The sequence below is a fragment of the Prorops nasuta genome, unplaced genomic scaffold, assembly GCF_024137725.1.
Source record: "Prorops nasuta isolate Cenicafe-Biocafe unplaced genomic scaffold, Cenicafe_Pnas_1.2 PNAS00003, whole genome shotgun sequence".
NCBI classification, from domain to species: domain Eukaryota; kingdom Metazoa; phylum Arthropoda; class Insecta; order Hymenoptera; family Bethylidae; genus Prorops; species Prorops nasuta.
The window spans coordinates 5,101,863-5,129,190 of record NW_027116800.1 but is presented as its reverse complement, the minus strand read 5'-3'; the positions used below and the strand labels follow the sequence as shown (position 1 = coordinate 5,129,190).

The following is a 27,328-nucleotide window of genomic DNA, read 5'->3' as shown; positions in this document are numbered from 1 at the left end:
TGCAAGAAAAATGTTCGGGGAGGTTTAAAAAGCTTTTGCCAGAACAGCTCTACAAAGTAACTGGCGACTGTTAGAATGCAGAAATAACGCTACAGAGTCACAAACCAAAAATATTCTGCAACTGTTCGCGAATCCTAATTTTTCCCCATGAAATTACTATGCTTGGTTGGGGGTAGTCGGAGGAGAAATACCGGCAGCTCGCGTTAATTTCTAATTTTCTATTATAGTCGAGTAGTTTTCTTTTGCGCGCAGCAAGAATGCGATAATCAAGAAGCGCCACAACAATTTACAAGGCACGTGAATATTGAGTGTACTACAAAATAAATTCATTTTTTAATAGCATGCGCATCACTGTTTTTTATTAGCGCTTCCTCGCTCCGATTTCTTTATTTTTTTTATAAAAAAGTTTAAAACTCTTGCAAAAACCAATCAATGATACGTTTTATATCGTAGAGAAAGAAAAGAAAGTTGATCATATCCTTGCGTGACATGGCATTGATTATCGCTTGGGATTAAATTTAATTAACTCGTGTAGAGTGGGGACAGTGGGACTGTAGAAAGATAATTTTATATGCATATCAAAGTATCTCACATTAATTTTTATTTGATACGCGTTAATATAATCTGCAAAATTGACGAATAATTATAGGAATGAATATAAATTCAGTCTATTACAGTGACTACTGCTGTAAACAAAATATCTATAGGCATTACATATATATATAATAGGTTAGGAGCTTACATCATGGTACAGTACTATACATACATATATACTGTAATTGCAATGGTGAAAAGGTGCATGGGTGGATTTCTTACATTTATCGTTGTTGCCCTTTTCGCGTATCGCCGTCATGATAGCCTCGAAGCTGCTGTTTAGTGCCTTCGGCTCAGCATAGAAGCGTATGTAAGCCAGGTTAGACTTGCTCATGACGGTATCAGCAATACTGCCACAAAAATTCTTTTCTCTCGAGGGTATGTCTGTCCGTTCCGAGAAAATATCTACAAAGTTGGCCTCACATTCGTTTGGTCTCTGCAGGTTGAATTTTTCTGAGAACGTTAGCTGGATCTAAAAATATACACACGTTGGTTACAACTTACCTAATTGATCTTCTTTCATTAAGAAATTTTCTAAATACTCCTAAATTCTCAAAAAATTAATGAATATGCTTCTTCCAGTTTTGTTACTTGATTTCGAAAGCAATCATGAAGAGAACTCATTATTGCATTCTACTAAAAAGAAGTAAGTGGCAAATATGCTGAAGCATAACTTTCAAGTATACTATAATTACAGTAGATTGATTTGATAGGCTTTTACAACGGACGCACGCTAGTAAAAGTGACATTAAAATAATGTTACATCTGTGTATGTATGTAGGTATGATGTGCGTGTGCGCGCAATGGAAAATTCTTCTTTTCTCCCAAATAAAATAATAATCAAACTATAGAATTGGAGAAAAATGGACAATTTTAGAGAATGATTCAATCAAAGTTAAATTTTTCTTTTCATGTGCAGATGATATTAGGTTAGAAATGTATGTGATTTTATTCGTTGGCATTATATAATTACTTTCCAACCCGTATCGACCCTGATGACCCACATGCAGTCCAAAGGAAGACCTTCTTGCTCAGCTAGCTTCTTCCTTTCTTCGAAATCTTTGCTGTTGATAATCGCTTGTGGACCAGTCACATTTTTAATGCACGGCTCTGGCTCCGGTGGCACACCTAATGCTGTGAATCACATCTATTATATATTCTTCATTTTTTTCACGTTTCAAGGGTGTAATTGCTGATTTCTATGTTGCCCATAGGCTTGCCCACAACGTTATTTGCGCAAATACTAATACATATTTTGGATACAATCTTTAATTGCTATTGATTACCACAGAAACTTTATAATTTTAATGTTTTAGTTAAAGCTGGCTAATATTTAATTAAATACAGAGATTTATGTAAACTGGAAATGATCGCAATTTGCACGTAACTCCTTTCCATTAGATTTTTAATGATATTTACGTTAAAAGGAAAAGTATTTGTATATAACTATTTTAGGCGTTATTTTAAGATAAATTATTGAGAAGGTGGGAGTGGGTAAATGGATGGACGAATTATTCAATTATTTGCTTATGTATATACAGAAGGAATTTTTTACTACAAATAATCACGTACTTTTTTATTATTCAAGGGGCATTTCGTCATTATTTTTACTATTTATCAATCTATCATCAGAGTTTGCATCATATGTTAGATAATTTTGTTATTTTTTCATGTTAAAATCTAATTATAAAAAATAAATATTCAGACAATTGGCGATTTGTCCCATGATTACTATAATTCACGGTAATTTTTACTACAAAATTCTTTCCGTGTATATATATATATTTATATATTCTACAAACACTTGTGCAGGGGTCCTATAAGTCGAGTAGGAAGCAGACTTTCCGTTTACTTTCAAGCGTTATTGGTTTTGACAGCATCGGGGAAAAAGAATGTTCTCGTCCTGAACAATCAAATTCAATTGTAAATAGTACATTTTCCTCGTCGTTCCTTAAGCACAATATGCATCGCGCTAACGCACAGAAATTCGGTTTCGATCAGTTTGTCCCTTATTGGATTTTAAAATCTACCGTTTTCAATGTTAACACAATTTCAAGATTTGCGGCCTTTTCCTTTGTGTATTCAAATTTTATCGTTTTCACTGCTATGGCTTAGAACGTCGACGGGATTGTTGATGCTTCGATATAACACAGAATCTATATAGCATTAGTAATTTCGTTTTAGCAATAATAAACCAATTTGTCTGAGCGATTCTCCCTTTCGCGTCCTTCCTATGAAATATTGGCAATGTTGGAGCAAAAAATTCGGCGAGCATATGATGGAATGCAGGATAGAATGAAAGAACTATAATCCGACTCTACAGCTTATATACCATGAACGAGTTTTCAATTATAAGCTTATTACCCAGATTGGCCGCCAAACCATTTAAATTTCAATAATGTATTACATCGAACTGATTCAATACCGTTATGTCAATCCTTTCGATCTGATGAAAATTCAATATAAATTTAATAATGTTTCATTGAGATATAGGTATTGGTAGGATAATGTATATATACTCTATGTATGTATACACCCCAATCAGACTTTCTACGTAATCGTATGTGACACTTGGTATTAGCTCTGACCTGTGGAATGTAATGAATTGAAATAATGCGAAAACGATTCTCCGTAAATTGCATAACGATTTATAATAATCAGACGTCTATTTATATAATTTTTCAAAATTTTAACAAATGAATTAGGAGAGGGAGAGAGAGAGAATGCATGTAGTTAATTTTGTATTTTTGCTCAAACCTAACGAGGAATTTTTGTTGTTCTATTATAGACCGGATTTTCTGTATTCAGAGCCACGTACGATTTGAACGGCAAATGTGAATTAATTTTAGGTCCTAGGATTATATTTACCTCTGGTACGGGCGAGAGCTATCTAATTCCAAAGTGTCTCGTAATTCTCGATGCAAGTACCGACGATATCCTGAATATCCAAGATTGGCAAAGACCTTCTATGAATCGTTAAAATTATTCTGCTCGTTGCCCCCTCCCCTAACTGTAGTGAAATTTCAGATTTCGCCTGCAATTTTGATAGTGTCTACACTTTGAGGAATCGCGTTGAATGTTTGCTTCGTTACATTCGAACAATTTTGTATTATTTCTCGTACTGCTGCGATAAATTTTGGAGCTTGATTGACTTGATAACTATTAGATATTCATTTGTTCTTAAATTTCAAAAGAGAAAAATGAGCAAGCTGGTGTTAGATGCAGCAAGCGATTCCTTGTGAACTTACTAGAATTTGGCCTCGGAACCATACTCCAGACGGCCTTGAAGCCTTTTCCTTCGATGTTATCGTCACTGTGAAATCGTAGCCAGAGATATCTGGTTTTCGATGTAATCTCAGGAGGGAAATTCGTACCGCAGAAAGCTCCAAGCTTATTGGAATAGCCGTACTGTCCGTCACGTACTTCGAGGTAGTCGAAACGACATTCGGGACTGTCCTCCAGCTTGAACTCATCGCGGAAATCCAGCTTCACTAACATTCCTTCGTCAGCTGAAAATAAAAATGCTTCTGGAATATTAAAAACTGACCTCACCTTACCTCTAATAGCTTACAATCGATCTCGATTTAATTCAAAAGTAAAAGACGTAACTTTTTTCGAAAATTCTCCATCCTCTTGTTCAATAGTAGTACGTCCAGTGTTTTTTTTTTTTTTTTTTTTTTGAAATAAAACTATTTTTTAACGCGAGGAATGCTCCCATATATAAGAGAGATTAATTTTTCGACAGAATAGATATCCTGTCATTGTCCATATTGTTCAGTTACATTTTGTTATGAAATACGTTTGAACGTTAGGCGACTTAGTGGAAAAATATTGTAATATCGTTCTCTTTGGCGAGTAGCCAGATTATTCAGCACAACAGTTGTGAATTCTTTACCTCTGCTCAGCTGAATCCATGCGACTGGACAGACTTTTGCAACTTTGGTAGTTTTCCACACTTCTGCTTCTTCCCCAACTTTTATTTTATATTGAATTTCAAGCTTTACTTTGTTCCCTTTAATGCCACGCTTATCTTTTTACGAGAAAATTTTAAATTTGTAGAAATAACTTTGCGCGACTGTTCGAGCAAGAAATAATTAATCGGCTGCTAGATAGATACTTAAGGCCGTTAGGGCAATTGGAAAGATTAAGTTGGATTCGCTTCATTGAAATTGGAGGGAGGTTAAGTTTCGCAAGTGCGGTGCGGTGCGGTGCGGCGCGGTGCGGAATAAGTGACTAGAGCATTCTGGAGTTTCGAGATGGTCTCTTCGTTCGAAGGTAAAACCAGTGGTTTACCTCAAGGATAAAGGTACTCCAGGTTGGCTTGTCTCCTCCACTGTGTCGCCTGGGCGCCGTGTGTAAGTTCGCTTGTATGTGGTGTAATCTATAATGAGGCCATTGGGATGCGAGTGCAACTTCACTTTCCCTGCACGTGTGGAGCTTATCCACGAATTATTCAGTTCAGTCCGATCGTTAGGACTCGCTTCGTCTTCATTCCTACGCAACTGAGATATTCCTGTGGTTTACATTGGACCAAACTTTGTACGCGCGGTTCACCAATTTCTCCTGACTAAATTATGAATCCAACATATATTATTGTTATATTCCCATATGTCTATATGTAATAGCTTTCTTTATCAGATTAATCAATATTCTAATTTACAGTTTAGATTGCGCGTATGACTGGCGACAACCCTGCATTAGACGCTCAAGCAATACCCAACTGCAGTATATCTTCAACCACGTATATATTATCTTTACCATGCAAAGGTTAGTGCACACTTGTACCGAAAAATAATTATGGGTATACCTCTTACAAATTCTCTTCACTTTTGCTGTATCTTGTAGGTATTTCCCTTTCATTCGCTAAACAGAATGAAATGCGTGTATAATTAGGAATATTGTTTTTATAAACGAAACCGCAATTATCATATTGATCGTTCAGATACTAATAAAGGACAAAGGCCATGACAGACATTTTCGCGAGCATCGTATCAGATTTTGAAGAGCGGATGTTCCCTAACATAAGTAGCCAATTCTAAGAAAGGAGAAATGTCATTTTCAGATTTAGCTTTTGTCAGGTTTGCGGCAAGCGTGGTGCAAAGGGGTTTGTTCGTTTCTCAACAACTACCAGGCTAAAGCGACTTCCTCGCTTATCTTGCCATCTGAAATCGTGCAAAGTAGTGCACTTGGGCTCTCACCCCGAGCAATGTCTGCTTTCGCATGTAAATTCCTCTGTTCAACCGTAAAGAATTTTTGCAGTTTCTCCGCAAGTTTTATTGTTTAGCGTAAGACGAATGCCCCTCCCCCTCCCCCTCCCCATCCGAAAATCTTTGATAATTTAACATTTTTGCATGCCGTTGAACAAAACGCGAAAAAACGTCGTTCGTTGATTCTGAGGTATCCCGTTTGACACTGTGATCAGCTGTACTCACACATGCACAAACCAATTAATTAACATGTTATAACCTTTTCAGCACTCGTCGTTAAATGGGGATTGATTTGTTTAATTATGGGTGGAATTTGGTGCCAACGGAATATATCACTATCCTTCGGGACTCATCTACCTTAGATTTATATTACTTCCTGTAGCGAACGATCGGTGTATCTCTTGAGAGTTCTGCCGAATTTTACCCGACAGTTACACCGTAGAATAGAGCTTCTACCCTTGGTGACATATAACGCGATTGCCGGAAATTGAACGATCTAATCGCTCTCGAGAAACTCCAATCGACGTTCTCGTCCAATTGCTCAAATTGTAGCGAACAAATAGCTTACTAATCGTGTCTGCATAAGAAACGTAAAATCTATCTTTCAATAGTAGATTTTTTCATCGAAATTCCCTCGCAGAAGTGCAGCTATAATTAAGGTCATTCCGGAGGACAGGGCCAGTATTTAATCTATATATAAGCTTCGGCTAATAAGGATCTAAGCACCATGGACTTTTTTCGTAGTTCACAAATAAAGATGCGCAACTCTCTATCTGTATATCTATATTGTATATATATATATACATATGATATATGAACCGGTATGCATAACTTGATTCCGGGTGTGACAGGTTGGATTCATTTAGGATTTATCGTGTTCCTCAATGTAGTCGTTTTATGACGTTTGAAATTGCCAAGTTAGAAAGCGCTGGATGGTTCTGGGGAAAAGAAAATATCATCAGCTAGCGTTGGATGTTTACTGCGAATGCCGGGCGTGACGTAATGTTCGCGGTTTTTTCCTTGGGGGAAAAAAGCGCCAAGAGGAGCTATAGTCAAAAGTATTCAAGCTTTATGGCGCGAAACTAACGTTGCTTTAATGTTTATGGAAGACATCGGCTTTTACACCATTCCTTGGGAATCTATAACAGCAGTCCCTTCGTTATTTAATCATTTACCATACACGCGACATTTTATCTCATGTTCTTACAAAGCGTCTGATTATTCAGAATCGACAAATGTAGAAGAGATATGACGCATGGAGACTGAGAGAAAATCGCGTATTTTTTATTCGTCACGTGAGATTCACTTGAACCTGAATATGGATTTCCGAAGATCGTTCTATCGTTGGCTAATGCCTGGTATGAAAAGTATGGAGGACGGTGAAGATCGTTGGTAAGAAAATGGATGGTCGGAGATTTTATGCTTCGCTTCTCCATTTAGTAGCTCTTCGATGGGTAGAGGTGAGCAGTTTCGAGCCTTCGATCTAGTATTGCTGGAGAATTCAGTGTAATTCGGACGATGTTTCAACGTTGGAATGCGGGGGGATGCTGGAGACAATATAGTATGCATACATGACCATCTCTTTAACATTCAGGGAGTGCGGTGCTTGTGCCACAGGATCTTTTGCCCCACCTGAATCGGGCGCTTGGGTATTCTCATATGAACGTTATTATTATATCCGAAATTCCCGCAATACCAAATCGAACTTGATCCGAATCTGAATATGCGTCCATATAAGCATCTATACTCTTTCTTGCATATTATTTATATAGAATAAAATATAGGTTTATATTATGCGTGGCTGTACAAAGAATTTGATACTGATTAATTAAGCGTCGTCCCATTATTTGCCATGCGATGAAGACTATACGTTTCGTTGAAATAACATTCTAAACTTTTATTTAAATTCTGCAGTTTATGATAGTTTACAATTTCCAAAAGTCTTTAATATATATTTATATAAGCTGTATATTTGTTGTAAAGTATATCCAGTTTTTACAGAAACTATATACGTTATAATGAGAAACAAACTGATGAATTCAAGTGAAAAAACGACTATTTTTTTTTAATATATAATATTTTCAGTAAATGAGATAAGCTGAGGAGATATCTAAACAACTTAAATAGGAAATTTGTGTAACACTATATTTATATATATATATATATATATACGTAGATGTACAAAATACCGATACAGATCGGATCCCTTTCTTAGAATATTGAACGAATGAGGAAAGAGGAATAAGAGAAAGATTCAAACTTAACTGGCGTCACTGATTTACGTAATACGTGGTAGTAGCGTATTAAATGGTTCTTTGATGGTCTCTTACCTTCAAAGTGGTTGATAACTTGATTTGCTGGCTCACTTTGGAATTCCAGCACGATATAATCCTTTGGCCTGCGGCTTCGAAAACTCGGCTGCTCCCTCGACCTTTTTGGCGTAACTTTTTCACTTCCGATGTCCCTTGACTTTCCCACTTGCTGCGAGTACTTTCAGTACTCACGTAGACGATGGTCTAAGGACTTACGAGCCTCAAGAGTCTTGCTACACTTTGGCCCAGTCGGACCAGGATTCATCCGGAACATCCCCCTCATTTTCACTACCGTCGTTGGTCGTCCAGGTTATTCAACTTGGAGCTTGACAAAAATTACCGCTCTTCCGTTTCTTAGGACCCCACACTGCTTCGTTTCTCTCCTTTTCTTTTCATTTCAATAAATTCACATAGAATATTTCTCAGACGTTTCTGCTGCGAGAGACGTTCCGTATAGAAAGCAGTATTTAGTTTGCCTTGCCAGTTCGTTCGTGTTATGATTGATTTTCAGTAATTGATTGGATGAGTATTATTGATTGCTGGCACTTGGAAAATTGAAAAAGATTGTGCAGTAAAAAGGTGGTTACGTCTGTGAGCATTGAATTGCTCTCGAGGATTCCTTCGTCGCGCGCGTCTCACCGATAGAAAAGGACGAGGTGAAAAAGGATGCGCCAGGGAAGGATTGAAGCGAAGCTTCGAGTCCTCGAGGAAAACCGAATCGGAGCTTCTTTGGGAATGCATTGCCCCAGGGCCAACAGGTTAACTTTCACGTCACGGTTCAACTTTTCGATTGAGCTTAACGAAGTGTCTCTTGTAAGTTGGACTGTTTTCTAAAGAACTCCATTAATTCTGTCCTGCGTTGGAAGGGTTGATGGCCATGGAGAAATGCCTCTTAAATTTTAGTCATCCTTCTATCCAATGTAAGTTCGCCTTCGTTATACATATTCACCAAGACCAATTCATACTTCGCACCGTCCGTAGCACCATCGCTCCGTCGCTCGAGAAACTATGTCAAATAAATTAGTATCTATGAAAAGAATTCGTTGATTCGTTGATATAGGGAAGATATCAGTAGTAATTACGAAAGAACTTGAGAGCTTTCGTCTCGTTATAAGGTGACGACGAAATCGATGGGGCGCACCCGTTTAACGAACCACCGATTTGCGGACTTTGCGCGCTATTGCCAGCGAGCAAGGCTTAGGGCATAATATGAATTTTTAAAGAAAGGAAAAAGTTCGATCTACGCTTCATCCGGAGCCTACTTCATTCGACTACCGACCGACTGTGATCTCATTAACGCGCCTGAGTGGCTTGGCTGGTTAAAAGTGTCCCATATTTCGTAATGATATCGTATAACAGCGTTATCGCTCTCGCGAATGAGCAATTAAAAAGTTTCGTTCTCGCAATTAGGACTCTTCTCGACGCTCGCCGAGAACAAAATTCACTTCTTTCCCTTATCGGCTAAGCAGCATCACCTTATTCTTACACCAATGGCGATGAAATAAGTTTGGTCAATAGGAGCATGCCTAATATCAATTGTTCGCCAAACTAGAATAAAAGTTGCTGTAATATTTTTAACTCTTGTACAAATTTTGTTTTACAAAACTCATTGCTAATTTAAAAAATATATACATATATATATATATAGTATACGATGTTGTAGAGATACAGAGAGCTACACCGATAGTGAAAATATCACATTATTTCCATATTCTTCTGTTTATTCGGTGGCCGCATATTCATGGTAAACCTTGACAACATGGATATTGCCTGTCAATTGCTTCAGACTAAAAGCTGTTACTTTGTTTGACATTGCATTATTGTGTTATTCCATCAAATATATTTTCAAGGAAAATATATTTATCATCTTAGCATAATGTGTTTGTTTCTATTTAATATACTAAACTCACACATATACCTACAAATTTGTAAATTAATATGTATATCAGAAACATTTCAGCTCAAGGATCATCTTAATAAAATCACACATTGTTGTGCTACTTTGTAAACTTTTACCCAGAGCTTACAAATTATTAAGCACAATTTGAATCTATGAGACAGGCTTGGAATACCAAACCTATCCAAATTTTCAATTTAAGATGCATTATTTATAAGGTGCTTTTTTAGGTTTAAGTCACGTATTGTGGAAATCGGATTTCCGCTAGACACTAGGCTTAACTATAAACGGTCAGCATGCATAACTTACGTAATACCGACCTGTACAGGTTGACGGCAAGATAATTAGTAGACGGAATTTACACGACGAGCTTAATACTCACTAATCACCCTTCACTGGACGACAGTGTACACTGCTAAGCGCTAACAATCTTCATAAAGTTAACCTACCAACAGTCATCGTGGGTGAAATCATATGCAATCCAAACCTTGACATTTCACGAAAGAAAATAATTTCCTCAACACATTTGATTTAAGGAAGTTAAGAAAACTGAATATCTTCATAAAGTATTTTTCTAGCCGCGGCAGATGTTATTTAAACGGCTCACAATTGTTATGCATATTCTATAATTTCATGAATATTCTAAGCTTAAATAATCCACTAGAGAATTTCACGTCTAAATCCCTGCATGGCTTATAATAAACTCACCCATCAACAGAGAGTAAATAGTATTAGTATTGAGTTCTTTCTGGAATGATTTATCGACAATCATAAATATTGTGTAGTTATTTATTCGAGTATGTATATATATATATCACGCTTAACATTACAGAATCATATGTTTTTTTCGAATGAATAATTTATTACAAGATTATTAATGATTTCTCCTCTGGTTAATTCTGATGCTCTCATGTTTATCGCACAAGCAAAAGAATAAGAGATGTCATCGTTAGATGAAAATGTAAAAAACAAAAATTATGACTTTTCAGTTGAAATAATGTTACCTTATCAAAACTATTTTGTAAGGCTTAGTAATGGTTCGCGAAGTTTATGATTTTTACACTACTTGTATATAACGTTTTGTATATTAATCGGAGTATTCTTGTCAGCAGTCCTAGTATTTATTTTTATTTATATATATATCGACATTTCTATGACATGTTTAGATTATTATCGTTATACGTGTCTGTTGGGTTGTCGTTGCGATCCGGAACTACGTAATCATTGCTTTTTCTATTTTCGTGCAGGCAGAGAAAACTTCTGGACCTACGAAGCTCCGAATAACGGGGATCGTCGACCCTGACTCAAATTCGAATAGATGCCAGCTGCTCTCGTTTTCTTAATCCGGTGCTTCACGACGGTGCATCCCGGTCGCTCCCAAGATTCCCGATCATCCGATGCTAAGCTGACCAGCTAATAGGATTTGCAAGAATCATTAAAAGTTTCTTCCGATTAATTCCATTCTCGATATTCCTCCAACCAAATCGGACACCAGTCTTTAAAGGTACTAGATTTAACTGTAGGTTAAATTAGCCTGTGATTCTTTTTTTTTTCACCCATTTGCTACGTTGAAACTTTTCCCTTTTTTTATAAAACTCTTGCTCAATATACAGTCGATTCTCGTTGCACTTTTATTTAGTAAAATCTAAAATTAGCATTGCTGAGAAAAAAGCGATACTCTACATTTTTTCATCTATTCCTGTTTCGAAGGTAAATTTGGTATCGAATGGTTTCGGGAATTCTGTACCTTCTCCCTTATTGTCCTCAGTGAACGAATTGAGCCACCGGGGAGTATCAATCACCTTGCTCTGTCCAGTACCATTCTTTCAAAGTTTAGTCAGGCTCGTAACGTCCTCGTTACTCTTGATAGGAATACGTGATCAATTAACACCGGGTTCTATTTATTCTTCTTTCGAAACAGAAAATTATCTCAATTTGATTTTGCCTTAAGGTAAACACAAAATGTTTTTATTTTCAGTTTCTTCTTTGCCATGCATTTTTCATGATTTTTTAACTCAAGAGGGATGATTTATTTAATTCTATAATTTTGTACCAGTTTTATCTGCATTCATTTCTGAAATTACATTACTTAACTGAATATTGTTGAACAAACAAATTTAATGGATAACTAATGGATTGCTTTTCGGTCTATTTAAAGAAAAACTTGTAATTTCTTAGTTCTGTGTGCTGTTTGATCGAGAAAAAAGTTACGTCTTCTGCTCTGGAAGGATGTTTGCTTGAAGAAGGGAAAAATTTACTTACCGCGCAATACTTTAACACAATCAGTTTGATTGGGATAATTATCTGGATAATTAGGGCTGTAAAACTCCATTTTACTATCATCGCCTATAGTAAATGAATCACAAGGATCTGCCGTGGATCTCATTTGTCTGCGTTGAGCATTGGCAACATGAGGGTATGAAGCGACCAAAGTTGACTTGGCTTCTTCGATTCTGGTCGACAATTCCGCCAAGGTCCTTTGACTACGTATACCCAGCTTAATTGACGATAATCCAATCTCTAAACTCGAATTCATCTACACAGAAGTAATAAGAAGCTTCAGATATCCACTCTTTCATATTTACTATAAGATTAAAAGCCACTTTAAAGTATACACAACATCATACCTAATATAAGATTTCTCATATTTCTAATGAATCATGAATGATAACAATATAGATATGTATTTCCGTAATTTAGAATTTATTTACAATCTTAATATCTGCAGTAAGTCTCACTTTGGCAAAATTAAAGTCATACTTATCAGAGCCTTCTGAGAGATAGCGTAATATTATATTAAACGGCTTTGAAGAACCAGCCAACATATAGCGAGCAAAATGCAAATTTCTGTCACATCGCGATTGCTTTACTTCAATGCGCATTTTCAATTCACCTTGATGAAGGAATTAGTGTTGCATATGCAGCGACTGTCATTCGGGATTAAATAAAAATTCATTTTCCTATTAAAAATAATTTGTAAAATGCATGTATAAAAGATTACAGTCATAATTTATATTTATGCGCAGGTTTGAATATTTTCATATATATTTATACCATGTTTATATGTATCTTCTTCTATAGAAAATTATCTGGTTGAGGATGGTACGTTATTACAATAATTCTATTTTTGTTAGGTTTGAAAAAGCTCTTATCGCATATATGAGATTCGCTTTTAGGGCTCAGTTTCTGGACAGAAAGAGAGAGAGATATGCGAAACTATCTATATATATGCGGGGATCGAATCACTTTTCAATCGTTGCTTCGGGGCACGAACGTTTTACGCGAAAGCTATTTAAGCTTTAAATTCCGTCAGTCCCATGGTATCCCTAAATATTTCTGAGCAAATAAATGTGGCGAGATTCGAGCTCTTTTTCAATGAAAGTTATTCGTTTAAAGCTCCTCTTTCGTATGATATAAATCTAATTGAAGAGTTTTGAAAATTTAGACTTACTTTGTAATTCGTATTGGACAGTGTTGAATTTTCTGTGGCGAGCTTTGGAAGTGGCGAGGAGGAAAAAAATTGCTCGGACAAATCGACGAGGGGATGTTCGGTAGGGTTGATACGGGTCTGTGGAGACGGGGTGGCGGTAACGGAGGAGGAAAGTCTATCCCGGGAGTCTTTCTGCACCGAAATTGTCGAGTGTCGTAAGGTTCTCGCTTCCTCGTTCTCGGGTGTCTCCGTCGTGATAGGAATTTCAGGGGACGATCGTGAAATAGCCACATCCTTCTCGTTCTTGGCAGACTCGGTATATCCCAGAACCAATCGTGTTCCAAGAGAAGACCTGTCCGTTGTCGTTGATTTCGTTTTGACTGGCTCGCTGGACATTCTGCTTGCATCGATATCCTCAGGACTGTCAAAGCTTTGTACCGAATCCAAAGATCGGTTCGTCCTTCGGTTATCCACCATTCCATTCCACCGATCTTCCACAGTCGCTTCAGTAACTGCAAATAAAACAAACATTTACATGCACTTCACCCTACTGTTATTCCATATAATTATGCAATCTAGTACTAATTAATCTTTAATTCCTGGCGTTCCATTATGGTCACGCGCATTTTTAAATTGGATTACAAAAGTTTAGTAACTGTTTCTTAGAATAAAAGTTACGTGCTAAAACATTCCAACCAAATCAGGATCTGGATATTATGCATGGCTATTGAAAATATGAATCAGAGTAATTTAATTAATATTCGGTCGTGGCCTTATCCAATTTTACTTTCACGATAAAATACGAATTTCATTAGGATATTCATAGTTAGTTGTGTTTCTTCAAACTGCATTGCTCTTCAATGGCGGTATCCTTTTATAACAATAGATTTTCTGACAGCGCGCCTCCAATGCTGAACACGTCATTCACAGGCTGGCCTAAATCCGCAAAAAATTTCCATATAAATAGATTGAATCGACATACCGCTTAACGCTTCGTTAACTTTATAATCCCTTTCCATCATTGCAACATTACAATATCCGGTATTCATTATGTCGTGCGATACGATCGTTTGACTATATAGAAGAAAACTTTAAAAATAGACCTATACATATTATAATATAAATGAATAATTAAACAGTCTTGCTGAAAATTTGTAAATTAGAGGACGTACTTATATCCACTCTGTGTAATGCAATTTACAAGAATGAATTTTACTCTTGCGTTAAACTCTTGGATGAGAGAAAGGTGAAAGTAAGAGAGGTAAAAGTAAATTTGTCAGTAGAAAGAGAATCTAGTAGTGGGAAATGAAAACGCCTTGAAACACGGTGGTTCATTTATTACCCGACATAGTCCAAAAAGGGACTAGAAGAGTGTGTAGCATAAGGATCCTCCTCGTGTAAGGGCTATTTGGAAGAATTCCAATATTGGAGTCAGGCCTAACGAAAAAGTCTGTACTGACACGTTTGTGTGAATGGTTCGGTCCATTTGCTTCTGGCTCCGGAAGCAAGACTTAGCCTGAAATCCTAAGGCGTAAACTGGTTCGGAAGCCTTGAGAGCTTCCGCAGGTTGGAACGTTTCAGGGCTAGCGGAGATCCCTATTCGCACTTTGCAAATAAATCAGATCCTTGCGAAAGCTAGACGCTCCTTGTTCTCCAATTCTCACTCGAATCCCTCGTCCCCTCCCCCCAACCCTTTTCATTGTCGGAGCAGTGCCATCTCTCTGCTCTACCACCAGCTTTGTTTACTTCATTTCGTTTTTACAACCAGCTTCATTTTCGCGCTATAAAATCCACGCTCTCGCCTTCCTATCACCTTATTTGACTTTTATTTTTATTCTCTTTCCATGCTTTCGTAATCTTCCCGTTTTTATTTATTCTTTCTTTTGTACCTTCAATGATTGCTCTACGTGTACGCAATGCCTCGCGATTACCAATTAAATAGCTATTCAATTTTATTTAAATATAACGATTTCGCGGTTCTAAGATTGAGTGGAAAGACATGACTAAAACTTTTAATTGGTCTATATGTTTACGAATTTGTAAATTCTCGGTGCTAATTGATATGCAAATTGCAACAGGAGATAAACGCAGGCAGCTGTACAAGAGGTTGCTTAAAACGCAAGGTTCTGAATAAACATTTAAAACTCTATGTGTTTTACAACTTATGAATCTGCTTTACCACCGTATCGAGATCAATGAGGATAGAAAAAGGGACATTTTATTAGGAGTGATTCATTTGAATGTAAGCAGCAATAGAGAGAGAAGACTGGTTCTCTGGACGAAATGGTATGCTTCGAAGATAGCGAGACAATAAAGCGATTCGATATGTCTGCTGCTCGTTCTATTTCCCTTCGTTCTTACTCTTAGCTTTTTATCTATTGCTGGGCTAAAGCCTGATGTATTTTATTTTCATTTATCAATTTTCTCTATCGCGTTATTTTATCAACATTCTTTTACATATATTGTAGGATTGACTAAAGGAATTCTGGATTCCTCAGTGATTCTCGTGAAAATTCTTGATTACTAGGAGCACGATACCGTATGTCGATCACGTAGCGGTTGTTTTGCAGGCCACAAGTCTTCGTTCGAGAAACTGTCCCTGGGCGGCGAATTTTCCATTTGTAGAGTTAAATCCCTGATGCCTGAGGTGCAAACCAAATTAATACGTGGCTCTCTTGGATATGATTTCTTCGAATTAAACATTACATTGTATAAATTACATTTGTTCTCGCATTGATTTTAGATCTCATAAACCCGCATATACCTCAAACAAAAAATATCATTATGCTAGCTGCTAGTGAATGCATTCTCCCCAAAGGTTTATTCCCACGAGATTTTGCCCGCGTATTATAAGTTTGCATACACCAAGCAAACTTTACGATGATATTTCGGTTTTCCGCTACTTGCATCTCCTGCATGATGAATGAAGATTTGACGCTGAATTTTCCATTTTAATCCTCCGCTATGGATAAACTTTCTTTATACCATACCAATTTTCAACGGGATATAACAAAAAGGGATATTGCTTTTTCGTGTTACGAATAAACTAATTTTTGAATTACGAGTTATACACTATAAATTAACGTGAATTGAAAATTAAATATCCGTTTTATGTCAGCTGCCGATCATAAAGCTAATATGATAATTGCAGATAAGAGCTTCCTTGTTTAATGTCATATTTATGAAAATGGGGACGGTTAGGTGGTTCTATAATGAGATTCCCAGAAAGTGAATTCACAGTAGAGAGGGAATTCATGGGTCCGCAGTAATTTCTCACTGCTACTTTTTTTACCAATGCGCGGGGCGTGATTTATGGACATTTTAAAAAAAGAGCGCTTCTTCACGGCTAGCTGAGTTGGACAAGGAATTATTGGCATCTTTTTTTCGTTTCCAAAGATATTCTTGCCTCCCGTCGGTCCTGCCTTTTTTATTAGCGCTTCTTTTTAAGATACTATACGTATGTTTCAGGCCACTAGCTTCATAAGAAAATGTCTAAGAAAATAATAATGATAGTACACACTTAAGGCTGATCTGAACTTTTCCATGGATCAGATTTAAATTTATATTATTTGCCTTGAAATCCAACACTGTAACTTCCGGCTTCCTCACTTTAATAATGTTAAATTTCATCCTTCAATGGTATATACACACACACACACACACATATATATACATATATATATATATTTAAAATTCGTCAAAGTTAACAAGTAGAACGATATATATATATATATATATATATTTATACGTATTCAATTTATTCGCTCCTCTCCGAGATTTATCGTTCGTTTCTCGAATATTAATCGGCGCCTCGTCCAACATCGTATTAAATAGTTAGACAGGCCTTTCCACAGCTTTTAATAATTTGACTTTTCATTTGAAGAAGTTGAAATGGTATGCACTCTCTAAATAAAACTCGTAAAAAATAATTCAGTATGTTGTTCATCTACTTTATTAAAAGCTTTTGAGATATTAACGTTTTTTTGTACTGGTCATTTATTATCATTATTATACAAAGTTGTATAGCAGAGTAATTTGTGAATAAACGTACAGATCGACCTATATACGGCCTGTTTTAATAAGGGTCGAATAATAAATGAAATTATGGGCAATGGGTTGTTTCAGCTTCAAAGCGTAGGTAAATGGATGAAAATGCTGAAGGTGGCAATAGTTTTCTCAGTTAGAAAAGAAAGCAAATTTAACTGGGCTAGTAGCCAGTATATATGCAGTATCCTGTGCGCAACGAGAGAGCATCGTAACAATAGTTATTTTCCGGTAGAATCACGTCGGCGCCCCGTCCACCACCAGAACCAGAACCAGAGCTAGAAGCAGAAGCAGAAGCAGCTTTCCTGGCCCACGCCATCTATCTTTTGAGCTGACTAGCCCGGGCGGCGCGGCCCAGCTCCCTATGGACGATTTATAATCGAAATCCTGCGAAATTTGTGAAGTTAGCTCGGAATTTGCAACGCGTCGGCGTGGCGTCCCAGCGACGACGACGACGACGACGACACGGGACCTGTGAAATTTTATCTACAGCTCCTGAAGGGAGTCTGCCGAATGCTGATAATGCAACGATGAAAGCAAAATAAATGGGTCAGCAATCTATCTTCTGCCATATCGACTCTAATCATTCAATCCCTAGCTCCTATATAAGAAGATTCAAATCCAATCAACTTTAGCGCGTATCTTATATTCTAAATCATAATCTGCAGATTTTTTAATCGGCTTTAACTTAACCTAAAAGCTCTAATTAAGCTTTTTGTTCAAATTTCGTTATTACTGATGATAAAACCAATACTTTCATCCTGTTACTGTATAATTATACTTTAATAGTTTTTTTCCTTTTAACAGTTTACTCGATACAGTTACGAATATCAAATAATTTTAGTTTACAGTAATTCTGATAATGTTTGACAGAAACAGGAAAGAGGAAGGGAAACAGAGGGCTGCCTCTCCCTAAAGCGAATGAGCAATAGGAGCTTAAAACTAACTACGATCTATTTGTCGTTTGTCGTAGATTGTACCTATCTCAGCTACATCTAAGCTAGAGCTAATGAATTCATCTACGAAAGAGCAAGCTACAAGAGCTTGAATACCCAAACAGTAAACTTTGTTATTCTCGTAGCATCTCTCTAAATAAACTATATATGATCACTATATAGACATAAATGTAATTGACTTATCCCAAAGGGTTGACTGGTTTTACAGGTCTGGATAGACCTTCTGCTAACCTTAATAGTAAAGTGCAATACTGAACACACACACACAGACACTCATATATATATATGGTTTTTTCATACGTATCTCGTAAGAATTAAGATCTTTCGTAATTTCTGCATGTGTTCAAATCTCGTAAATCCACAAATTTATCATTAAGCTTTTAAAGCGATTTATTCTACTAAAGATCGAATTAAGTTGTTCACTAAGACTCTTGACTCAAAATTGGATATTTTCGCTAATATTGCTTGTCTAACGATGGTAGGCTCGTTGGACGTCTATGTTTCTGATTGGCGTAGGATAAAACCGTAAAATTGCTCGTGCATTAGGGGAAGTAAGTTACAAGTTACAAGCACGGATAGGAAGTTTTCGCGAGGCAGTGTTAAAGCAATGAAATCCTCGCACCATCGGTGAAGGTAGAGGGCGTGCAGTGAGCTACCAAGATGTAAGTACACTCTCAGCTCTTTCGTCGAGAAACACTTTAAACTTAAATTGGTAGCCTCAAAGGGATGGGCTCACTCCGGCCCACTGTTGCCAGATGCAATGTTATGCCGCTTGCTCACTGCATAAACATACTCTTTAAATGGGAGAGAAATGCGTACGTCACAAAATACAACTTCTAGCCATTTTCTTTCTCTCTCTCTCTCTAATTAACTACCCACGAATAAGGTAAAAAATGTCATATTAACACAAAGCATGATTATCCTATGAAAAGCTGCAATTTCCGGCTAAGAGAAGCTGTTCTAAAGTGAAAACAACTTAATAATCATCGTTATGAAGAATGAATTCAATGAAATATTATTTAAGTCTTATCGATAATCGAATGGATATATATATATATATATATACGCACTGTTTTATCCACCTATATCTATTTACATAGATAGACCATTGGTATAGCATTGAATGTTGAAAATATAATAATAGATTAAGGAAATTCAGAAATAAATTGCCAACCATGAATTAACGCGTAGGTGTTGAGTACAGATATACATTGAAATTGGAACAAGGGCAAGAGGAAATCAGTAGCGGTTTAAAATGGGATTACGGTATTAATCGGGAGTTGCCTACCCGACGCAGCCGGTCGCAATTTAAATCGATTCCTCTGGTACACTATTTGCTCATTTCAATTATGGTAATGTATCGAAGCCATTATAATCGTATTTTCGACAGACCTCGATTATTTAACGCTAAACGTATTTTCTGCTTATGTCTGATGGGTTAATGCAAAACTAATACATCCATCAAAACACAAATACTACATATATATCAATAGGTGATATCATTGCTCGTCCTGCTGGTCTTACCCATAATCGATGCATACCTAAATATTTTATTCATTGCAGAGGTAAACGTCAATCTTTTTGCGGTTCGGAGGATGATGAGATTAGTGGAAAATGCTTGCAATACCTGTTAAATTATGCACACCACAAGCAGGATGGATATATAGATGTACACATGAATTTTTTTTTAAGGATAATAAAATAAAATATGATAAATAATAGAAGAGCGATAAAAGTAGATATCTGGATTCTGACTGAAAGATTTTATGGGAGATGAGTCTCTTAGGGGTTATACGAGGAGGAACCGTGGAATAATGAAATCAGGCATTATTTCCGAGTCTATATATGCGTGTCTCAATAAAGTTTTCTCGTAAATGAAGTAAAAAAGGATTTCTATAGTGACCGGTAAACGGTAAAATCCATAATAAAATTGGTCAAAAGCTATACACGTAGGTTTACACGTTTTGCTATAATACTTTGGGGAGATAAGTCATTCCAATTTTTATGATTCACTGTTATAGAATTAGGCCGGAAAATAATTGAATAAAATTACATGAGGAAAATGTTAAGTCATCAAAATGAATGAAACCAATTTTCGATTGCAGTGAGTTATAATAATCATAATAGGCATTTTCATAATAAACGATCCTCGGCTGTGGCTTAATTATAGGCTGGTGTAACGAGAGTTACTTCTATCGAAGCGACAGAGTAACATTAATTTTCAGAAACCTACTGGAAGTAGGATTTAGTTGGGTGCACATTCGGTTCTACAACCTTGAATGATGCCTCCGCTTAAAAGCTTCTTCTAAAATATCATTCTCTAGTGTGAGAACTCTGTGGCATGTAAACGAATGTCTTCTAGTAACATTATACCGAAGCTCCTCTTAAACTTTACGCTCACTAACCTTTTATATGTAAACTTTTAATTTTTAACGCAGTCAGTTAATATTTGATAAAACCGAATGCGTTAGACGATTAAACTCCTTTCGAGAAAAGAATTTGCCTGGGTAGTTGCTAGCACGTGAGCACTTTAGTGTTTTTACAAGCTACCATATATCTATTCTGTAATATATTTGAATGGGCTTACTAAAGGCCAGCATAATTAGCCCATTGTTATAACGGTTATAAATCACGAAGGTCAAATGTTTTGTAAAAATTTGAGTAAATTTACAGGTTATTTACCATATTTGTCAATAGAATCGAAAATTGTGGTAAATTTGTTTCTCTTGTGACAGAAACAACGGATATGTGTATTTGTTAGTTTAGGAATAGCTTTTTAAACAAACTTTCAAAAAATCTAAAGGAAAAGAAACTTATGATGTGTACAAGTGGGGTAAATTAATTAGTGGTTGTTGATGGATAGAGTATAAGGCTTTGCATAAACTTAAAGAGAATCTGAAACTCTTTAAATAATTTACTGCTTCTAAAAGGAACTTTGTGAATAGATAAGCAGTTAAAAGTTTAAATAGAAGCTTATCAATAATGGATCGGCATTCAAAAAATGAATGTAATCAAAAAGCTATATGAGAGACAAAAGTCAATTACTGCTGTTACCTGTAGTTCTTTTTCGTTTATAGCTTATAATATATCAAGAACGAACAGATGAAAACGAGAAACTTTAATCATTATTAGCGACATTATGCCTCAAGAACGGCTTGCATTCGGGATACCTAGATGCTTGGTAGTTCAACTGTTCACCCTTAAGTCCTGCTTCATTTTCAGACAAGCCGTCTTATTAAGGACCACAAGTTTCTAAATGGAAAAGTCAGTTACTCCAGTGAGTTACAATATGCACGTATGATTAAATACCCCCCTAAATACACTTTCATAAGTAAAAAAAGAAATTTATTTCATTTAGTCTTTAACCTTTCTATAAGCTTATTTTAATAAGAGCAATTCAATCATTAATGATAACATTAATAAATTGAATTGACTAAAGGGTAAATTTATTTATATACATATATATATTTATCTATGAAGGTTTTTAAAGCAGCTTCAGGGACTGATGATTCTCATTAATATATTTCTTGTGAACGTAGAGGAAAGCTGCATTACAGCTTCGTTAGTTGGTTTTTCTCTGAAATATTGGGTATTAAAAGTAGCAAATTCGTCCCTAGTGAGTTAGTTGCTATTATGTCGCTTATTGCTACTTCCGGTGAGATGTAGTATAGGCACTCTCATGAGAGAAAAAGTTAGTTGCATGAAATGGATGAAAAATCAACTACTTTACTAGGGATATCATTGAAAATGCAAAATATATGTATCACAAATGACAAAGGACCATGTGGATTTTACAACTGGGATTTAGATAAGTATCTATTGAAAACGTGACCCTGGCGAAGGGCTGCTTTTCTTGTTCACCCAGAGCAATTGCGCGGATATCTTGCGTATTTTCGTAGGCAATGTCTGCATCTGCAGGTCTGCAATGAATTATACGAGCATTATTCGCGCCAAAATGCTCAGCGTTGTTCCCGAAAGGTTTCGTTTCGGACATTTTGTAGCCCTACGATAACCTCTTATCGCCATGATGCATATATATGCTACATATCCGACACTGGAATTCTTGGATTCAGATCAACGATCACATCTTTCTTCACCTTATTATAACTTGGCATATTTACAGCAAACAGCTACAGATGATATTCATATTAATTTTGTGTTAATCGTATGTTAAGAGATAAGGACGAGGTGCACTTGTTCTAAATTAATACAGCTTATATATATATTAAGATAAAAAGTAGATATTAGGAAAGTATGTAAAAAGAGAAAATCAGTTTAATCCATGGATTATTTTTAGCAATTTTTAATTTACAAGAAATTTTATAACTACGTGAACCATAGCTTCTACACTACAATCATGGTTATTATAGCAGTCAATGAAATTATTTAAAATGTAAACAACATTATACATTTGATACAAAAGGTTAAGGTTTATATCATTGCAATTATATTATAGAAATTGTGTTGATTAATAGCCGGAAAATTGTTTTCTTATTTTCTGGAATATTAATGCGGATTAGTAAATTTTAATAGGTTTAAAAATAAATTGCAGTTTTAATTTACCAACATATGTGTCTTGTATATGCGCTTATATGTATAACGTAGATATGTCATAAAGGAGCCGGGTTAAAATTGGGACGTTGGATTAATTTTAAGCAATCATTTTTTAATTGGTCTCGTTCGCTCTACGCATATTGCCATTTCTGCGAATGGCAGAAAAATGTCCAATAAAAAGAGTATCTGTTCCTCTTTGGACTCCTACATATCAGCCATGGTGGTTCTGTTTGAAAGCTCTATTTTTAAACTAATTTTAAATTATAATAACACACTTTTGCGCTGTTTAAAATGCTTCTTTTTCTCTCTATCGATTGGTAAAGGTTATATCAATAAGAATTGTAATTATCATGTTTTCACTTCTGAATCGAGAAACAAATACCCACTAATTACAAGACCACATTGTATCCTTTAACAAGGTAATTTATCAATGTTTATTTTAACTTACCGATTCACTACAACTTTATTTGTAATTTACTGGGTTATTTTAATTGAAAAATATAACAATACATACCAGCGCCAAAAGCATAATTATATATCGTATTACGTAAAGAAGAATCTGATTGCAACACAGATTTTATTGACTAAAATGGTAGAATGGGGTAATAAATTAATAATTTTATAATAAAAGAAATGTTATTAATTATTAAGAGTTTCTATTTTCAAAATAAAAGAGAAATTTTGTTAAAATTTATGAGATAAGAAAATTACTGTTGTTTCATACCCACAAGAACATAAATACTATAGTAATCAATTTTGTCGAACAGAAATATGAATAATTTCTACGGCAGCTTCGTATTCGTTTCATTATTTACTAATAACAGTTTCTTAGGTATTCCGGAAAGTTATAAGTTCGTGACAATGAAAGGATTTCTCTAGCGAGGTTCCAAGGGTGTTTGTAATGCAGACTTGCGTTATCAGAAGCGTAATTTCGTCCAAGTGCACAAAGTACGCGTCGTGTTTTGTCGGGATGAGCAAAGTTGTGTCACAAGTTTCGTAGAATAATGGCAACGCTCAGCTCGGCTTGGTACGCAATGCTAATTAGCCAACAGCGCAACGCCTGCGCCGCCCCGCGAAATACAATTTCGACAACTTTATTTTGACCACAACTTGAATTTTCTTCATAATCAGTTTGCTCTTCCGCAGTAATAAATGTGCCATTATCAAATCTGAATTACTACTTAATATTACCAACATTGAAGCATGTAGTCTGAAATAGTATTTGAATGCATTACTTAATTGTAGCAGTATAGGAAATTTTTTTTTGTTGAAAATGACATATTTTTAAATAAATTTTGACATATGAGAGTTTTTGGACATGCAGTAAGATGTCAGAAATAAAATAATACAATGTAAGCAGAACATAGTGTTTTTTACATGATTAATTCAGTCTTCGAAAATTTTGCACATGCTTATTTATCTAACTATTGTTACTTTTTAGTCTCAATTTCCCTATAAATTAATATATGAGTCTACAATAAAAACTTTGTTTAAATTAATTTTCTTAAACGTACTTCTACATATTCTTGATCGATTTTATAACTTTGTTAGAAGCTTTGATCAAATGTCCTTCGTTCTCTTCTAAATACTGTTATAATAACGGCGCTTATTCAGATGGTATACAATTTGACATTGGAAATGCAGGCTGCGCATTGATCTACCCAATAGTGTAAAGGGATTGGTATGAAGCATCAAAGCATGACAGTCCCATGTGTCGTGTGGTTAAAATGGTATTCAAGGAGACGAACCGTATGTATTTATATATGTACACCGATAGAAATATCCACGATCCGGAACGGCGCGACACTTCAATGAAACCGTATGGAATTGAGGCTCGTAGAGTAGCCAATCAATAATAATAACCACCACTAATCACGAGGAATATCCATAAATTCTATTGTGAGCGAGCATTTACATACTGTGTAAACACACGAAGATTGACGAACACTATTTTAACATGCCATATCATGATTGCTTACATACTTTACATCAAATAAATAATATCCTAATCACACACACACACACACACACACACACACACACACACATAAACGATTTTTCCTTTTACTCTCTCTCCACATTAATGCTTCGAGCATCAGCTTACTCATATTATTATGACAGTTTATAATTTCTATACTACCGAGCTATTGAAGATTTTTGCAACAAGCTACAACTAATACCGTTCTTTAATTTCACTGCAGATGATAATATACAATTTAATTGCAAGTTATTTTATAAAAAAAGCTAGCCTGGCGCGGTGCGACTAAATTGATGCCACATTAAATTCCTTTCATGCTTATGGTGGAAGGTGATGAAGAGTAGAGGCACGTAGTAAGCCAAGGGATAATCAAGAAGGTAATTAGAGCGTCACCGAAAACCCCCGATTCCTTAAAGGGTCTGCCGCATATCACCCCCTTACCCGTTAATACCCGACGAACGCGCTTGAGGATCTTACTGCGCTTTACTGCCTTTGTTCCCCGGCATTGCGGTCATAGATACATATATACGAAATCCCAGTTCATTCAAGTAACCCTGCAACCACCAGCTAATACCAGCAAAATTGATCCTTCCAACACTCGTCCTTCTTTCGCAAACCTATAGCATATATTCGCCTATATCGTTATCGTGCCAGGTCGCACATGGTTGGAATATTTCGTCGGCGATGTAAACGTTGAAATTCTTGCTAAAGGTTACTTGATGCAAAATTAGTCGAATGATATTCCACCGAAACGCCATTATATAGAGAAGCTCCTGTCTGATGCAATATCAAAAGGAAAAATATCTTATTAGCTGTATGACGTGTAAGTATAGACGTCGACAAATTCGAAATAAAGGCCGTGCGTTCAGAATTCTCCTTAAAATCTCTCTGAAGATGAAAGAAGCGTTTTTAAGCCGGTAATAGGAGGGGACCACCGCAGAGAATTAGAGTTCTTACTTAGACTCGCGCGAGAATAGAAGCGGAAGAGTATAGCATTGTTCCTGGTGGCTGGAACAACTTGGGAGGCGAGATACGGCGACGTTTCAAAGAGTTAAATCAGTTCTCCGTGCTGTCTATCGACTCCTAGGGGATTAGGGGTCATTCATACGGCTCGCGAACTCCATTCACCACAAGTTCCAACGATTTACGATCTTTTTACCTTGTATGAATTTACCACAGTTTCTACCATCCCTTCAGTCCTTATATTCCTTGCCATTCGCCAAGTGTAATCCGACTCGTACAAGACGTCGTTGGAATTTGAAAAATCTCTGTCACCAGCCACCTCGTATTATTAAATTCTAATAGTATGTATGCACAGTGGGCGATTCTATTTCTTTCCTCTACTTCAGACTATACAGTCTGCACAGATCTTCCTATATTCTTATTCCCTTCATGATCCTCATATAGATTCTTTATATATAATTAATTTAATCAATACTGTATGGTATATTTACATTTTACACACTACAATTTTCGCACATTATTAGATTACTTAAATCGACTTCCACCTAAGATTAGGACTTCTCTCGCTTTATGTTTATACTATGATCTCCTCTCATTTATTTTTTAAAACGCAATGTGTCACATATGCAAACTTAGACCCTTTCGTGAATCTCTCCGCGTTGAATATTCGCTACCTTAGCTATGTTTGCTACTACTCACGAGTAATCCCGTTTGCGCAAAACGTGATGCAAGAAAATTACATGAATCTCTCTTTTTCATTTACATTTTATTTCGATAAAATGTCTGACAAACTCTTCTTTTTATGTAATTATTTAGATATTATCAATTATTTTGTGAATGTTATTTTAAACAAAACAATATAATATTTCTTTCTATAAATTCGTATGTATCGTTAAATTATGTATGTATCATAATAATAATTTAGAATTACAAACGTCAAATATTAATTATTTCATGTAATATTCCAAATGTAAGTATGTACATTATTGTTGTATTATTTTATTCCGTGTTCTAGAATTAATCTAATTATCTTCTTTGTTTCTTTAAATTCTACTGCCAGTTCTAAAATAAAAGAATCACCAGTAATCTGTTTAATCTATGATTTATCGATTCTACACCCATTGAAAGAAAATCACCTAGGCCTTGAAGTATTAAAAATTTCAAATACTTAGTCTTTTTTCGAATACTGTTTTAAAAGTGTAATCCCATTCACAGGAAACGTGAGGTAGAAAACTTGTACGGATACCCCCCAGTTTTATGGCGCATTCTTGACTACCATATTTTCTGAGCGCTACTCGTGCTCACCATCCTCCGCTGTGTATCTTTTTCAACTGTTCAACATCCTTTGTGCTATACGCAACACTTGTAAAGAAACGAGAGAGCTTACTGCACA

The 27,328-nt window shown here is 35.9% G+C and overlaps 1 protein-coding gene across 6 annotated transcripts in view; it reads right to left on the bottom strand.

Moving 5' to 3' along the window:
* Neto (Neuropilin and tolloid-like) overlaps positions 1-27,328 on the bottom strand; it is a 57,428-nt gene that overhangs the window by 10,883 nt on the left and 19,217 nt on the right. For 5 of the 6 annotated variants that reach the window (XM_066746915.1, XM_066746913.1, XM_066746912.1 and 2 more), the window contains 5 exons: positions 13,462-13,952; positions 12,273-12,546; positions 3,843-4,103; positions 1,568-1,728; positions 817-1,066 (listed from right to left, as the gene is read on the bottom strand). In XM_066746915.1, coding sequence (XP_066603012.1) covers positions 817-1,066; positions 1,568-1,728; positions 3,843-4,103; positions 12,273-12,546; positions 13,462-13,952 — 1,437 coding nt within the window. The remainder of the gene's footprint in view (positions 1-816; positions 1,067-1,567; positions 1,729-3,842; positions 4,104-12,272; positions 12,547-13,461; positions 13,953-27,328) is intronic. The other variant, XM_066746916.1, reaches the window with a different exon arrangement.